Here is a 16579-nt window from a genome sequence, read left to right as displayed (position 1 = left end):
ACTCCTTCATGATAAAGTTGATATGTTAGCCAAGAAGAGTACCCAGAAGGAGAATGTAGAATATAACTTTGGTATAACTGTGTCTAGCATTAGGAATAATATTAGGAGAGAAGTAAATAATGAAAATCATTGTTATAGGAATGCAGTTAGAAGCCTGAGTAGATCTATAACCCACTATGATAACATGAACGTAGATAAGTATGTTTATGGAGCAACTTGCAATGTGAACAGACTGACTGATGTTGTAGTGGCCAGGCTTAGGCTTGGTTACAAGTACTTCTGGCAGTTTGGGAGACACACAGATGATGATCAAACTAAATGTAAATTATGTGATCTCTTGAACACTATGTGCTTAATTGTCCACTCATTGAGGAATACAGAGACAGACAGTATAATAACCTATGTGACATGTCAAGATATTTTATTAATGAAAATAAGATACCAGATATACTAAGCAAATTTCCTAAATTTGCTTGTAACAGATAAGTGAACTATAGATATGTAGATATAAAACCGTATGTATTCCTGTTAACCCTTTGGGGCCTAGTTCCTAGGCCCTTTGTGTATCCATATGCTCTCGCGCTACCGTCCACAGGATGGATATGGGGTGCACAATAAACTAGCCACTTCGGTGGCAAAATCTAAATCTCCCTCACTCTGCTTTTGTTTACAATTTTCGGCATGAATTATTCATTACTTCTACCTTCGTTTATGATGGCATCTAAAGGTAGTTGTTAGAAATGATTAAATTCAGTGCACAAGGCATGTCAATGTTAATAATATGGCTCTGGGCCACAGTGTAGGTAGCCGGTAGGTGTAGCCCAGGCTACACCTACCGGCTACCTACACTGACTTTATACAAATAAATACTACTCACCTCTCTTCCTATATTAAGACTACACATATTTTAAGGTAAATAATGAGTGTACTGTATGTCCATTTTACCTCTCTGGGATGTTTTAAATATCGTATATTAAGTATGAGACGGGGAGCCAGTGCTACCTACACCTGGGCTACCTGCACCTGACTTCCTACAAATAATTACTACTCACCTCTCTCCCTACATTAAGATTACAAATACTTTAAGATAAGTAATGAATTTACTGTGACTGTATTTTACTTTGTGTGTTTTTAATGCCTAGTTCTATTACTAACTTAATATAATTTAGTGTAAACTTGTTGTCTGGCATTTATATGCATTTATAAATGGAAAAAAAATGGAGTTCTGCCTTCCGGCGATGTCTGCTTTCCGGCGACAGCCTGGAACCTAACCCGCCGTATAAGTGGGGCCCTACTGTATATATACACCTACCATCCGACTTACGACCTGCTCGACATACGTCCACTCGACTTACGTCCACTCGACTTACAACCATGCATCTGGCAGCTGGGCTGGGCCGGCTGATGCACACCGCTGTACAATATTTGACAATACTCGCGGCGGCAATGTGTCATGCTGGCAGCATCAGTTTGAGTAACCCTGCCCTATCAGCAGCATCATACTGTATTAACTGTACTAACTGGACAGTAAATTTCACCATGGCCCCTAAGATGGAGTCTGAATCTTGCACTGGAGATTGTGGCAAGAAAGGCTCTTACTCTTGAACTCTCTATTTGTTTTCACTGTTGCACATAAACCTGTCTGTATCTGTCTGCCTGTATATCTGTCTGTATCTCTGTATGTCTGTTTATCTGTCTGTCTACTAGTGTGTGTGTCTTTCTGTCTACCTGTGTGTCTGTCTTTCTGTCTACCTGTGTGTCCGTCTTTCTGTCTACGTGTGTCTTTATGTCTACCTGTGTCTGTCTGTGTCTACCTGTGTGACTGTCTTTCTGTCTGTCTACCAGTGTCTCTCTGTCTACCTGTGTGTCTGTCTTTGTCTGCTTGTCTGTCTCAGAGCCACTCATTAAGAGTGTACTTGGTCTTGAAGATGCCATATTAATAATGATAATAACAATAATAATCACTGAGGCGCATTAAATGTGTATAAAACGTTAATATAGACATTTTGCTTAATCCATCTATGATTTTTTTTTTCAAAATTATATAATAAACATGCTACATAACATATAAATTAACAAATATGAGATGTTTTTCTGGTCGGCTTGACAGTGAACAGGAATCATTCGTGTCCGGGCTGGTAACAACAACAACAACAACAACGTTTGTTTACATAACCCGTGAACATTCTACATTCTCATTCACTCTCTCATTTATTCATTTAATCTTGTTTACTCACCTCTCACTCTACATTAAAACTACAGATACAGGAAGGCCCCACTTGCCAATTCCCAATTGCCCTCAAAGATTCTTTAAGTCTTATGATAACTTAATAACAATAAAAATTTGCGCCTTACTAAACCAGACAAAATAAATGCAATAGTAATTATGAAAGAAAATGATTACCAAGAAAAAATGAATAATCTCTTAGATGATACTGAAACCTATTCTAAACTTAGGAAAAATCCCCTAGAAACTGTTAACAGCAATTTCAATAAAACATTAAAACTTCTACTGAAAGGCAAAGATGAATTAGTCAAACAATTTACTTCCACTAATGCATCTTTACCTTACATGTATGGACTAATAAAAACACACAAACCAGGGAATCCAGTCAGACCAATTATTAGCTCCATATGGTCAGTTTCATATAAATTATCCAAATGGCTTGTTGATATTTTGAGCCCTATTGTTGGCAAAATTTCTAACTTTAATGTTAAAAACAACATAGACTTAGTTGATAAATTAAGCTCCTTGACTGACTTAAATGATTTTAACATGGTTAGTTTTGATGTTACTTCTTTGTTTATGAAAGTTCCTGTTGATGATTTATTAAGTTTCTTATCTGAAGAACTCGTTAACTATGATTTACCATTGCCAGTTCCTACTATCATTAAACTTATTAAACTTTGCATTGTTGATGCAAAATTTGTATTTAATGATAAGTTTTACACTCAGAAGTTTGGTATGGCAATGGGAAATCCTCTTTCACCTGTTCTTAGTAACCTATACATGGAATTTTTTGAAACAAGGTTGCTTAACACAATCCTCCCTAATAGTGCTAAATGGTTCAGATATGTTGATGATATTTTGTGTCTTATGCCCAAAAATGTAGATATACACCATTTCCTTTGAAAATTAAATAGCTTAGCCCATTCTATAAACTTTACTGTTGAGTTTGAAGAAAATAACTCATTGCCTTTTCTAGATGTTTTAATTATTAAGGGTAATAATGAATTCAAATTTAAAATTTACAGAAAACCTACAAATAACTGTTCCTATGTCCACTATTATTCTTCGCATCAAGATAGAGTCAAACTGTCTGTTTTCTCATCAATGTTTTTGAGAGCTTTACGAATCTGTAGTCCTGAGTTCATAGATGAGGAAATATCCAAAATTTATGAAATAGGTAATGATTTAAAATACCCAAGAAATGTAATTGATAAATCTTTTAAAGTTGCTAGAAATACTTTTTACAATCCAAAAAGGGACAACCAGCCTTATTCAACTAAAAATATGTTGGTTCTCCCTTACCATGAAAACTTGGTTGATATGCCTTCTCTTCTTAAGACATTTAATATTAAAGTTGTATTCAAAAATCTTGATACAGTAAAAAAACTTTTGATAAAGAATTCCCCCCAAAATGCTGATGGATGTGTCTATAAGATTCCTTGTAAAATTTGCGATAAAGTTTATTACGGTCAAACTGGTAAAAATCTCAAACTAAGATTAAAACAACATAAATATATGTTACGATGGTTGTCCCTTATTACTTTGATAGTAAGGTTCTCACTACATGTTCTAGTGTGGGGTAGCTTTTTACTTAATGGCCTTATCTGTCTAGGGGTAATACTTGCATCATGGCTGATCATCTTGAGTGTCTCTGATATCCTTTCACCAGCCCTCTTCACAGGTTATGTAAACTACTACTATAAAAATATAACTGTATTCTCAATAGATATGTACAGAATATACAATCACAGCCTCACATTTTCAAAACAAAAATCTACACACTCCATAGCTGTTCTCCCACATACACACTCCATAGCTGTTCTCCCAACAACTTTTGTCCTCTCTTCTTGACAACTCTGGGCTAACCAGTGTTTTGACACACTTTAGTCACCCTGGGTATGGTGGTCACAACTTAAATTATAAAAACTCACCCCTGGAGCACACATAATGCCCCAAAAGATAGAAGAAGGACCCAGAGATCCTGCCAGGTTGAAGGTCAGCCACAGAGAGAGAGAGTCAGAGAGAGGGGGAGAGAGAGAGAAGCCTAGCTAAGCTCCTCCCACCAAAACAAAAGACTGTTGTCAAGCACTATTCTCTTATTACCACAATTCTACTATACCTTATTTTACTGTTACAAAAAGAAATACAGCTTTATAAACTACTTGTTTAAATTGTGTGTTTGTGTGTCTACAGTATAACCTATTATATTGAGAAAAAAGGCTTGACCCAGCTGCCTCTCAGTCATAAGGTTGATCAGCCCTTATGACATTTAGAACTGAGTCCCCATCAATTCAATATAATTAGGTATTCCAGAGTAACTGTTACTTATAAATACATGTTGGGTTGTATAGCCCCATAACAATATAGCATTAGAACTGGACAAGATTCCAATGCTCTATTTATTCATGTAAGAGATTTTAACCATCCAATTGATTTTCAAAAAGTTGAGAAAGTAGTATCAAGCAAGTCCATTGTCGACGGGAATATAATTGAATCTTGTTTCATAAAAAGCAGTTTTTACAATAATATGAATAGATCCATTTATAATTAATAGAATTTGGGAAGAATTTAATAATACACCGGACAAATAATAATTTTAAAAATTTTCTTGGGTAGAATAGTTTGTTGGTGGGTTGTGCAAAGGACCTGTCCAGTTAGGCCAGCGCATGTCAGGTGTTTAACCGTTGTGGGATCTGATAGTGAGGTGTTGGCTAGACCCTTTATATACCTTCCTTGGATGCTTTACTTTCATAGTTCCTTGATAATGTGAGTAGTCACGAAAGCGCTTGGAATTTCTCTATTCTTTCAGAGTGGTTGTTTTGAATATTCTGAAATCACCTGTTTACTGTGATCTTATTGCATATATATATATATATATATATATATATATATATATATATATATATATATATATATATATATATATATATATATATATATATATATATATATATATATACAGTGGACCCCCGCACACCGTTGGCCTTGCATAACGTTAAATCCGCATACCGCTACATTTTATCGCCAAGATTTTGCCTCGCATACCGCTAAAAAACCCGCTCAACGCTGTTCGTCCGAGACGCGTCTAATGTCCGCCCTTAGCCAGCCTCACATGTTCCGCCGGTGGCATTGTTTACCAGCCAGCCTCCGCGGTAACATCCAAGCATACAATCGGAACATTTCGTATTATTACAGTGTTTCTGGTGATTTTATCTGCAAAATAAGTGACCATGGGCCCCAAGAAAGCTTCTAGTGCCAACCCTACAGCAATAAGGGTGAGAATTACTATAGAGATGAAGAAAAAGATCATTGATAAGTATGAAAGTGGAGTGCGTGTCTCCGAGCTGGCCAGGTTGTATAATAAACCCCAATCAACCATCGCTACTATTGGTGGTACAGCTGCTGCTGCTGCTGTACCACCATCAGCTGCTGCTGCTGCTGCACTGTCAGCTGCTGCTGCTGCTGTAGCACCGTCAGCTGCTGCTGCTGCTGTACCACCGTCAGCTGCTGCTGCTGCTGTAGTACCATCTGCTGCTGCTGTAGCATCGTCTGCTGCTGCTGTAGCACTGTCAGCTGTTGCTGCTGTTGTACCACCGTCAGCTGCTGCTGCTGCTGCTGTAGTACCGTCTGCTGCTGCTGTAGTACCGTCTGCTGCTGCTGTAGCATCGTCTGCTGCTGCTGTAGCATCATCTGCTGCTGCTGTAGCACTGTCAGCTGCTGTACCACCGTCAGCTGCTGCTGCTGCTGCTGTAGTACCGTCTGCTGCTGCTGTAGCATCGTCTGCTGCTGCTGTAGCACTGTCAGCTGCTGCTGCTGCTGTAGTACCGTCTGCTGCTGCTGTAGCATCGTCTGCTGCTGCTGTAGCATCGTCTGCTGCTGCTGTAGCACTGTCAGCTGCTGCTGCTGTAGCACTGTCAGCTGCTGCTGTTTGCACTGTCAGCTGCTGCTGCTGCTGCTGTAGCACCGTTGTTGGTGTGACTTATTGAGAATACCAAGAAACAATTAACCCCAGAGGATTTGCCACCCAGGATAACCCAAAAAAGTCAGTGTCATCGAAGACTGTCTAACTTATTTCCATTGGGGTCCTTAATCTTGTCTCCCAGGATGCAACCCACACCAGTCGACTAACACCCAGGTGAACAGGGAAAAATGCCTGGAACTAGTGCTCATATTGGTGAATTTAAAGCCAGCAAAGGTTGGTTTGAGAGATTTATGAATCATAGTGGCATACACAGTGTGAAAAGGCCTGTTCTGGAAGAAAATACCAAACAGGACCTACAGTACTCAGGAGGAAAAGGCACTCCCAGGACATAGTGTCTCATCAGTCATTGCTGCATCTTCAGTAAAGGTAAGTGTCATTTATTCTTCATTTAGTAGAGTAGTACATGCACAATATATATTGTGCATGTACTACTCTACTATTGTGCATGTATCCTTCTCTTTGTGTGTAGGAAAATGTATATTTCGTTTGGTAAAATTTTTTTTTCATACTTTTGGGTGTCTTGCACGGATTAATTTGATTTCCATTATTTCTTATGGGGAAAATTCATTCGCATAACGATAATTTCGCATAACAATGAGCTCTCTTGCACGGATTAATATCGCTATGCGGGGGTCCACTGTATATGTATATATATATGTGTATATATATATATGTATATATATATATATATATATATATATATATATATATATATATATATATATATAGTGTATATGTATATATATGTATATACAGTGGACCCCCGACTTACGATGGCCTCAACCTACGATGAAACTGACTTACGATGCTTGTCAGTGTAAAAATTTGACCCTGACCTGCGTTGCAAAACTCGACTTACATCATTCGTCCCGAAGGCGGCCGTCTGGTCTGTCTGACCTGAGCGCCTCAGCTGAGCTAGTGTGACATTGTTTACAAACCAGGGCGAATGTTGCATGCATACATTCGATAAATTTTGTATTAATCCAGTGTTTTTAGTGCTTGTAACGGCTAAATAAACCACCATGGGCCAACCTTTGGTAAAAAGGGTGAGAAATACTATCGAAATACTATCGTACCACAGTCAGCTGCTGCTGCACTATGGTCAGCTATACTACTCGAAGATATGGAGAGACTGTTGTTCGTGTGGCTTATCGAGAATACCGAGAAACAATTAACCCCAGAGGGTTAGCCACCCAGGATAACCCAAGAAAGTCAGTGTGTCATAGAGGACTGTCTAACTTATTTCCATTGGGGGTCCTTAATCTTGTCCCCCAGGATGCAACCCACATCCTGTTCACCCAGGTGAACAGGAAAAAATGCCTGGAACTAGTGCTCATATTGGTGAATTTAAGGCCAGCAAAGGTTGGTTTGATAGATTTAAGAATTGTAGTGGCATACACAGTGAGATAAGGCCTGTTCTGGAAGAAAATGCCAAACAGGACCTACATTACTCAGGAAGAAAAGGCACTCCTAGAACACAGTGTCTCATCACTCATCACCACATCTTCAATGAAGGTAAGTGTCATTTATTCTTTATTTAGTACACTAGTACATGCACAATATATATTGTGCATGTATCCTACTTTTTGTGTGTAGGAAAATGTATATTTCATGTAGTAAATTTTTTTTTTTCATACTTTTGGGGATTTTGAATGGATTAATTTGATTTCCATTATTTCTTATGGGGAAAATTAATTCGACTTATGATAATTTTGTCTTATGATGTGCTCTCTGGAATGGATTAATATCGTAAGTCAGGGGTCCACTGTACATTGGAACCTCGGTATGCCACCTTAATTCATTCCAGAAGGCTGTTTGAGTGCTGCTCGCTCTGTTTGAGTATCGAACAAGTTCATCTCAACCAATTTTCTTTTTGGTTAGCTTTTATCACTAATTGCCGTAGGCCCCATGGTGACTTATTTATACAGATAATACAAAAAAACACCAAAAAATGCGAAGAAACGTGAAATAGTTTACAATGAAGCTCTGGCAGGTTGTATTTGTTTAGTTGAGTGCTGAGCCTTGTTTGAGTAGGAAGCTGGTTGTATACCAAGGTTCCACTGTATACATGTATGTATTTATTGGACTGTGTGCTGTATATAAATGTAGGATATACAGATCTTTAATATTACATAAAACTTATCTTCAAGAGAATTCAAAAGCAGTTAAGGATTAGGTATTTTAATTCTTTGCATAGTTTACAATGTGTAATTACAATATTGATTTGCTAAGTGCAAAGAAAGCCAATGTCATGTCGGGGCATTTCGGGCAGACTAAATCTAATGCTTAACAGACTACTTAATACTAGGCATGTGTAATGTAGTTGGTTCAAATTGAACATCGTTTTTTTTTATATTTCAACAGAAGCGTTTGTGAGTCAGTTTGGCTGTGTCTCTCAGAGAGTGAGGAGGACTCCGTGCATTCATCCAAACATTTTGTTATAATCCATTGTTTTTCTGGGTGTTTAATGAGTGCAACTGCAAAATAAGCCACAAGGGCCCAAAGAAAGTTCCTAGTAAAGCTCCTTTGGTAAAGAAAGTGAGAAACATGATGGAATTAAAAAATAAATTGTAGCAAAGTATGAGAGTGGTGTACATGTGCTCCAGCTTGCCAGGATGTATGGGAAATCCAAATCAACAATCACTTCCATTCTGGCAAAGAAAGTAGAAATCAAGGAAGCCAATGTTGCAAAAGGGGTAAATTTGCTAATGAAACAAAGGTCATCAATAATCGAAGATGTGGAGAAGTTATTGTTGGTGTGGATCAATGATGAACAATTAGCGGGAGATAGTGTTGTGGAATCGATCATTTGTGAAAAGGCAAGGCAGTTGCATGCGGATCTTGTGAATAAATTTCCTGGAACAAGTGCTGCTGTTAGTGAATTCAGGGCCAGCAAAGGCTAGTTTGAGAAATTTGAGAAGTGTAGTGGCATACACAGTGTTGTAAGGCATGGTGAGGCTGCAAGTTCAGACAAACATGCAGCTGAAGAATTTGTGATGGAATTCAAGGAGTACGTAGAGGCTGAAGGATTCCTCCCCCAACAAGTGTTCAGTTGTGATGAAACAGGCCTCTTTTGGAAGAAAATGCTGAAGAGGACCTACATCACACAGGAGGAAAAGGCATTGCCAGGACACAAGCCTCTGAAGGATAGGATTACTCTTTTGTTCTGTGGTAATGCTAGTGGGGATTTGAAAGTGAAGCCTTTACTGGTGTATCACTTTGAAAATCCCAGAGTGTTCAAGAAAAACAATGTTGTCAAGAGTAAATTGTGTGTGTTGTAGAAAGTTAATATTAATGCATGGGTCACAAGGCAAATTATCATTGACTAGGTCCATGAAGTGTTTGGCCCAAGTGTGAAAAAATACCTCCAGGAAAATAAATTGCCACTCAAGTGCCTCCTGGTACTGGACAGTCGTCCTTCAGTTTTATAACAGTGAAGTTCTTGCCTCCTAACACCACTCCTCTCACCTAGTTCACCTAGCAATCAAGTAGGTATCTGGGTGTTAGTCGACTGGTGTGTATTGCATCCTGGGGGACAAGATTGAGGATCCCAATGGAAATAAGACAGTCACTCGATGATGCACTGATTTTCTTGGGTTATCTTGGGTGGCTAACCCTCCTGGGTTAAAAATCCAAGCAAAATCTTGTCTTACCACTATAACTTGTTCAGCCATCAGCTCAATTGACTAGGGTTTATTATTGTTACAAGGGTTACAGTTTAGCAAAACTTCTAGAAAAATGCTCAGCTTAACTGGCTAGGGTTTATTTCAGTAGTGTTACATGAGTTACATTTTATCCAATCTTCTATCCTGTCCTCCATAGGTGACTCATCTTCATTTTACAATGTTTATTTACATTTTCATGAATAAAATGCATTAAATATTAAATTAATGCTGTTATGTTGACAAGTAATATTGATACACTTTATATATAAATTCCTTCAGAGCCTTGGTGCACCCACCCAGGACATCTATCTTGTTGGCTTCTCCTGGGTAATTAAGAATAAGACGATCAAATATGTGTGCAGCAAAACCCAACAGGCAATACACCGCTACAGGTAAGATATGGACACCCTCTACCCATTCACCTTCTCTGCAAGCTACCCATTCATCATTCCACCCCACTGACCCTATTTGCAAATAACACTACTTTTGTCTTCTTCCACTAAAGATAAAGGTTTATTTCTTCGTAAAGGTTTCAATGTATATTTACAATTTTGTTTTGCTAGGTACAAAGAAAGCCACTATCATGCCAGGGCATTTCGGGCAGACTAATCCTAATACGTACATAGTAACTACTTAAAACTAGACAAGATAATAGTACATAGCAACTGCTTAAAGATAGACAAGAAATAGTGGTTAATTGTTTTACAATCTTATTTAACCCTTTGACTGTTTTAGTCGTATATATACGTCTTACGAGCCACCATTTTTGACGTATATATACTCATAAATTCTAGTGACTTCAAATCAAGCAGGAGAAAGCTGGTAGGCCCACATGTGAGAGAATGGGTCTGTGTGGTCAGTGTGCACCATATAAAAAAGTCCTGCAGCACGCAGTGCATAATGAGAAAAAAAAACTCCAACCGATTTTTTAATTAAAATGCCGGCTTTGTTGTCTATTTTCATATAGTACAGTGGTCCCTCAATAATCGTCCATAATCCGTTTCTGGAAGTGGGACTATTATCGAATAGACGATTTTCGAATCAATTTTCCCCATAAGAATAATGTAAATGCAATTAATCCATTCCTGACACCCAGAAGTACGTATTAAAACAAAAAATTTTTTACAAGAAATATAGATGTAGTACATAAACAATACAATGGCACATGATGAATTAAACAATAACAGAATAACACTTACCTTTATTGGCGATTATTCTTTGTGTATGGAAGACTGGAGAAGGAGACAGATTGGATTATTTACTGTTTGGAAGGGGAATCCCCTTCCATCAACACCTCAGGTACCAATTGCTTTTCTGGGGTTACTTCTCTTCTCTGTTTCTTAATGCCACTAGGACCACCTTGAGAGTCACTGGAGTCCTGTCTCGCAAAAAAACTGTCCAGAGAGCTCTGTTTCTGGCGTCTCTTTAAAACTTCCCTAAAATGGGCCAAGACTCTGTCACTGTACAAGTTGCCGATATGGCTTGCAACATCCTTCTCTGGGTGATGTTTCTCCATAAATCTTTCCATCCTGCCCCACATTTCAAAAATCTCCTTAATTTCTGAAGAAGGCACCTTCTTCCATCTCTCTTCCTCCTCCTCTGCAGCAAGATTCTGAGCTGCGATCTGTTGCTCTTCCTGCTGAAGCTCTTGCAGCTCCTCAGTGGTTAGCTGTTCGTTGTGGTCCTCCACCAACTCTTCCACATCCTCCAAACTCACATCCAACCCCATGAACTCCACAGTGCGACAATAGAGTTCATAAGTGACATCGACTCATCATGGGCTGCCTCAAACCCTTCAAAATCCCTCTTGTGGACACAATCTGGCCACAAGTTTCTCCAAGCAGAGTTCAAAGTCCTGGTAGTCACTCCCTCCCAAGCCTTACCTATAAGGCTTATGCAATGGAGAATACTGAAGTGTTCTTTCCAAAAATCTCATAGGGTCAAGTGAGTGTCTGAGGTCACAGTAAAGCACCTTTCAAACATTGCTTTGGTGTAGAGTTTTTTAAAGTTTGAAATGACTTGCTGGTCCATGGGCTGGAGGAGAAGAGTGGTATTCGGGGGCAAGAACTTTACTGTGATGAACCCAAACTCCTTCAGAATTGGGTCATCCAAGTTTGGAGGATGAGCAGGTGCATTGTCCATTACTAGGAGGCACTTGAGATCCAATTTCTTTTCCAGGAGGTAATTCTTCACACTAGGGCCAAACACTTCATTGAACCACTCGACGAAAATATCCCTTGTGACCCATGCCTTACTATTAGATTTCCAAAACACACACAATTTACTCTTCATAACATTGTTTTTCTTGAACACACTGGGATTTTCAGAATGGTACACTAGCAACGGCTTCACTTTGAAATCCCCACTAGCATTAGCACAGAACATTAGCGTCAGCCTGTCTTTCATGCCTATGGCAGTGCCTTTTCTTCCTGAGTAATGTAGGTCCTCTTTGGCATTTTCTTCCAAAAGAGGCCTGTTTTGTCACAATTGAACACTTGTTCAGGTTTCAGTCCTTCAGTCTCTATGTACTCCTTTGTTGTCAGAACTGGCAGCCTCACCATGCCTTACCACACTGTGTATGCCAGTACGCTTCTTAAATCTCTCAAACCAGCTTTTACTGGCCTTAAATTCACTCACATCACCACTTGTTGCAGGCAATTTCTTTACCAAATCGTCATGCAAATGCCTAGCCTTTTCACAAATAAACGACGTCATAAGACTATCTCCTGCTAATTGTTTCTTGTTTATCCACACCAATAATAACTTCTCAACATCTTCGAGTACTGGTGATCTCATTTTTGTCAGCATATTTACCCCCTTTGCAACAACAGCATCCTTGATTTCCTTTTTCTTCGCTATGATGGAAGATATGGTTGTACGGGATTTGTTATACGTCCTGGCCAGTTTGCTCACACGTAAGCCACTATCATATTGTTCAATGATGTTTTTCTTAAATTCAATCATATTTCTCACCTTCTTTACCAAAGGCTTGGCACTAGGAGCTTTCTTTGTAGCCATGGTAGCTTATTTAGCACTTGCAAGCACTAAAATCAATGGAATATTATGAAATATTTCGTTGGAGCAAGTGAGGGGACCGTCGCTCACTGGTAAGAATGGCACACTGGCTGGGAAGGGAAGGCCCAGGTGGCTCAGAGCATGAGTACGTGTCCCGGACGAAGGACTATTAGCGAGTTAACGGACCATTTGCAAGACAATGTTTATACGAAATAACAGGACTATTTCAGAAATGGACGACTTTCAGGCTGGACGATTATTGAGGGACCACTGTATTTATGGTTGTATTCTCGTTTTCTTGGTCTCATATTATAGAAATAGGTATGATTTTGATTGGTTTTACTATGAAAAGAACCTTGAAATGGAACTCAAAGTAGGGGAAATGTTTGATTTTTGCCGATGTTCAAAAGTAAACAAATGATGTCATTTTGCAATAAATGTCCAAGTAGCCATTCTAATATGCAGTCATGAATGGGTTGACATTATTTATACAATTATTACAATATTGCAGTAGTCTGCATAACAGTAAATCTTCTATTTTTTGTTTACCTGGAGTTTACCTGGAGAGAGTTCCGGGGGTCAATGCCCCTGCGGCCCGGTCTGTGACCAGGCCTCCTGGTGGATCAGAGCCTGATCAACCAGGCTGTTGCTGCTGGCTGCACGCAAACCAACGTACGAGCCACAGCCAGGCTGATCCGGAACTGACTTTAGGTGCTTGTCCAGTGCCAGCTTGAAGACTGCCAGGGGTCTGTTGGTAATCCCCCTTATGTGTGCTGGGAGGCAGTTGAACAGTCTCGGGCCCCTGACACTTATTGTATGGTCTCTTAACGTGCTAGTGACACCCCTGCTTTTCATTGGGGGGATGGTGCATCGTCTGCCAAGTCTTTTGCTTTCGTAGTGAGTGATTTTCGTGTGCAAGTTCGGTACTAGTCCCTCTAGGATTTTCCAGGTGTATATAATCATGTATCTCTCCCTCCTGCGTTCCAGGGAATACAGGTTTAGGAACCTCAAGCGCTCCCAATAATTGAGGTGTTTTATCTCCGTTATGCGCGCCGTGAAAGTTCTCTGTACATTTTCTAGGTCGGCAATTTCACCTGCCTTGGAAGGTGCTGTTAGTGTGCAGCAATATTCCAGCCTAGATAGAACAAGTGACCTGAAGAGTGTCATCATTCAATTCAAAGTTTATTCTCTATAAGGATTACAATGCTGAGTTTACAGAAATTTGGTTATTGTTTGGTTTACATGTAGTAAAATTGTGATTACAGAGTGTACCACTAGAACGCTTAGCATGGCTAGGCATTTCGGGCATTTCGGGCTTGGCCTCCCTAGTTTTGAAGGTTCTCATTATCCATCCTGTCATTTTTCTAGCAGATGCGATTGATACAATGTTATGGTCCTTGAAGGTGAGATCCTCCGACATGATCACTCCCAGGTCTTTGACGTTGGTGTTTCGCTCTATTTTGTGGCCAGAATTTGTTTTGTACTCTGATGAAGATTTAATTTCCTCATGTTTACCATATCTGAGTAATTGAAATTTCTCATCGTTGAACTTCATATTGTTTTCTGCAGCCCACTGAAAGATTTGGTTGATGTCCGCCTGGAGCTTTGCAGTGTCTGCAATGGAAGACACTGTCATGCAGATTTGGGTGTCATCTGCAAAGGAAGACACGGTGCTGTGGCTGACATCCTTGTCTATGTCGGATATGAGGATGAGGAACAAGATGGGAGCGAGTACTGTGCCTTGTGGAACAGAGCTTTTCACCGTAGCTGCCTCGGACTTTACTCTGTTGACGACTACTCTCTGTGTTCTGTTAGTGAGGAAATTATAGATCCATCGACCGACTTTTCCTGTTATTCCTTTAGCACGAATTTTGTGCGCTATTACGCCATGGTCACACTTGTCGAAGGCTTTTGCAAAGTCTGTATATATTACATCTGCATTCTTTTTGTCTTCTAGTGCATTTAGGACCTTGTCGTAGTGATCCAATAGTTGAGACAGACAGGAGCGACCTGTTCTAAACCCATGTTGCCCTGGGTTGTGTAACTGATGGGTTTCTAGATGGGTGGTGATCTTGCTTCTTAGGACCCTTTCAAAGATTTTTATGATATGGGATGTTAGTGCTATTGGTCTGTAGTTCTTTGCTGTTGCTTTACTGCCCCCTTTGTGGAGTGGGGCTATGTCTGTTGTTTTTAGTAACTGTGGGACGACCCCCGTGTCCATGCTCCCTCTCCATAGGATGGAAAAGGCTCGTGATAGGGGCTTCTTGCAGTTCTTGATGAACACAGAGTTCCATGAGTCTGGCCCTGGGGCAGAGTGCATGGGCATGTCATTTATCGCCTGTTCGAAGTCATTTGGCGTCAGGATAACATCGGATAGGCTTGTGTTAATCAAATTTTGTGGCTCTCTCATAAAAAATTCAATTTGATCTTCGACTCTCAGTCTGGTTAGCGGCTTGCTAAAAACTGAGTCATATTGGGACTTGAGTAGCTCACTCATTTCCTTGCTGTCATCTGTGTAGGACCCATCTTGTTTAAGTAGGGGCCCAATACTGGACGTTGTTCTCGATTTTGATTTGGCATAGGAGAAGAAATACTTTGGGTTTCTTTCGATTTCATTTATGGCTTTTAGTTCTTCCCGCGATTCCTGACTCCTAAAGGATTCTTTTAGCTTAAGTTCGATGCTTGCTATTTCTCTGACCAGTGTCTCCTTTCGCATTTCAGATATATTGACCTCTTTTAGCCGCTCTGTTATTCTTTTCCGTCGCCTGTAAAGGGAGCGCCTGTCTCTTTCTGTTTTACATCTACTCCTCCTTTTTCTTAGAGGAATAAGCCTTGTGCATACATCGAGTGCCACCGAGTTAATCTGTTCTAGGCATAAGTTGGGGTCTGTGTTGCTTAGTATATCTTCCCAGCTTATATCGGTTAGGACTTGGTTTACTTGGTCCCACTTTATGTTTTTGTTATTGAAGTTGAATTTGGTGAATGCTCCCTCGTGACTAATCTCATTATGTCGGTCTGGGGCTCCGCGCATACATGACTGAACCTCAATTATGTTGTGATCTGAGTATATTGTTTTTGATATGGTGACATTTCTTATCAGATCATCATTGTTAGTGAAGATGAGGTCTAGTGTATTCTCCAGTCTAGTAGGCTCTATTATTTGCTGGTTTAAATTGAATTTTGTGCAGAGATTTAAAAGCTCGCGTGAGTGTGAGTTTTCATCAGAGCTGCCTCCTGGTGTTATTACTGCAACAATATTATTTGCTATATTCCTCCATTTTGGGTGCCTTAAGTTGAAATCCCCCAGGAGCAAGATGTTGGGTGCAGGAGCTGGAAGGTTTTCCAGACAGTGGTCAATTTTTAACAGCTGTTCCTGGAATTGCTGGGATGTTGCATCCGGAGGCTTGTAGACTACCACAATGACTAGGTTTTGGTTCTCGACCTTTACTGCTAAAACTTCCACTACATCATTTGAGGCATTAAGCAGTTCTGTGCAAACAAGTGACTCTGTAATGTACAGGCCAACCCCCCCCCCCCCCCTTTTGCCTGTTCACTCTGTCACATCTGTATAGGTTGTAACCTGGGATCCATATTTCGTTGTCCAAGTGATCCTTTATGTGGGTCTCAGTGAAAGCCGCGAACATTGCCTTTGCCTCTGCAAGCAGTCCACGGATGAAAGGTATTTTG

The 16579-nt window shown here is 39.9% G+C and overlaps 1 protein-coding gene across 12 annotated transcripts in view; it reads left to right on the top strand.

Annotated features, from left to right (window-relative positions):
* LOC128703737 (mucin-2) overlaps positions 1 to 16579 on the top strand; it is a 282769-nt gene that overhangs the window by 142012 nt on the left and 124178 nt on the right. For 7 of the 12 annotated variants that reach the window (XM_070086896.1, XM_070086899.1, XM_070086904.1 and 4 more), the window contains one exon: positions 10157 to 10269. The exons of 2 other annotated variants lie outside the window; for them this stretch is intronic. In XM_070086896.1, the coding sequence (XP_069942997.1) occupies positions 10230 to 10269 (40 nt within the window). In that variant the 5' untranslated portion in view covers positions 10157 to 10229. Of the gene's footprint in view, positions 1 to 8576; positions 9701 to 10156; positions 10270 to 16579 lie in introns of all 12 variants that reach the window. 3 more of the 12 variants (XM_070086902.1, XM_070086903.1, XM_070086901.1) reach the window with 1 other exon arrangement.

Source organism: Cherax quadricarinatus, chromosome 20, assembly GCF_038502225.1.
Source record: "Cherax quadricarinatus isolate ZL_2023a chromosome 20, ASM3850222v1, whole genome shotgun sequence".
Taxonomy (NCBI): Eukaryota; Metazoa; Arthropoda; class Malacostraca; order Decapoda; family Parastacidae; genus Cherax; species Cherax quadricarinatus.
Note: the sequence above shows the minus strand (reverse complement) of the source record. Positions and strands in the feature narration are given on the sequence as shown.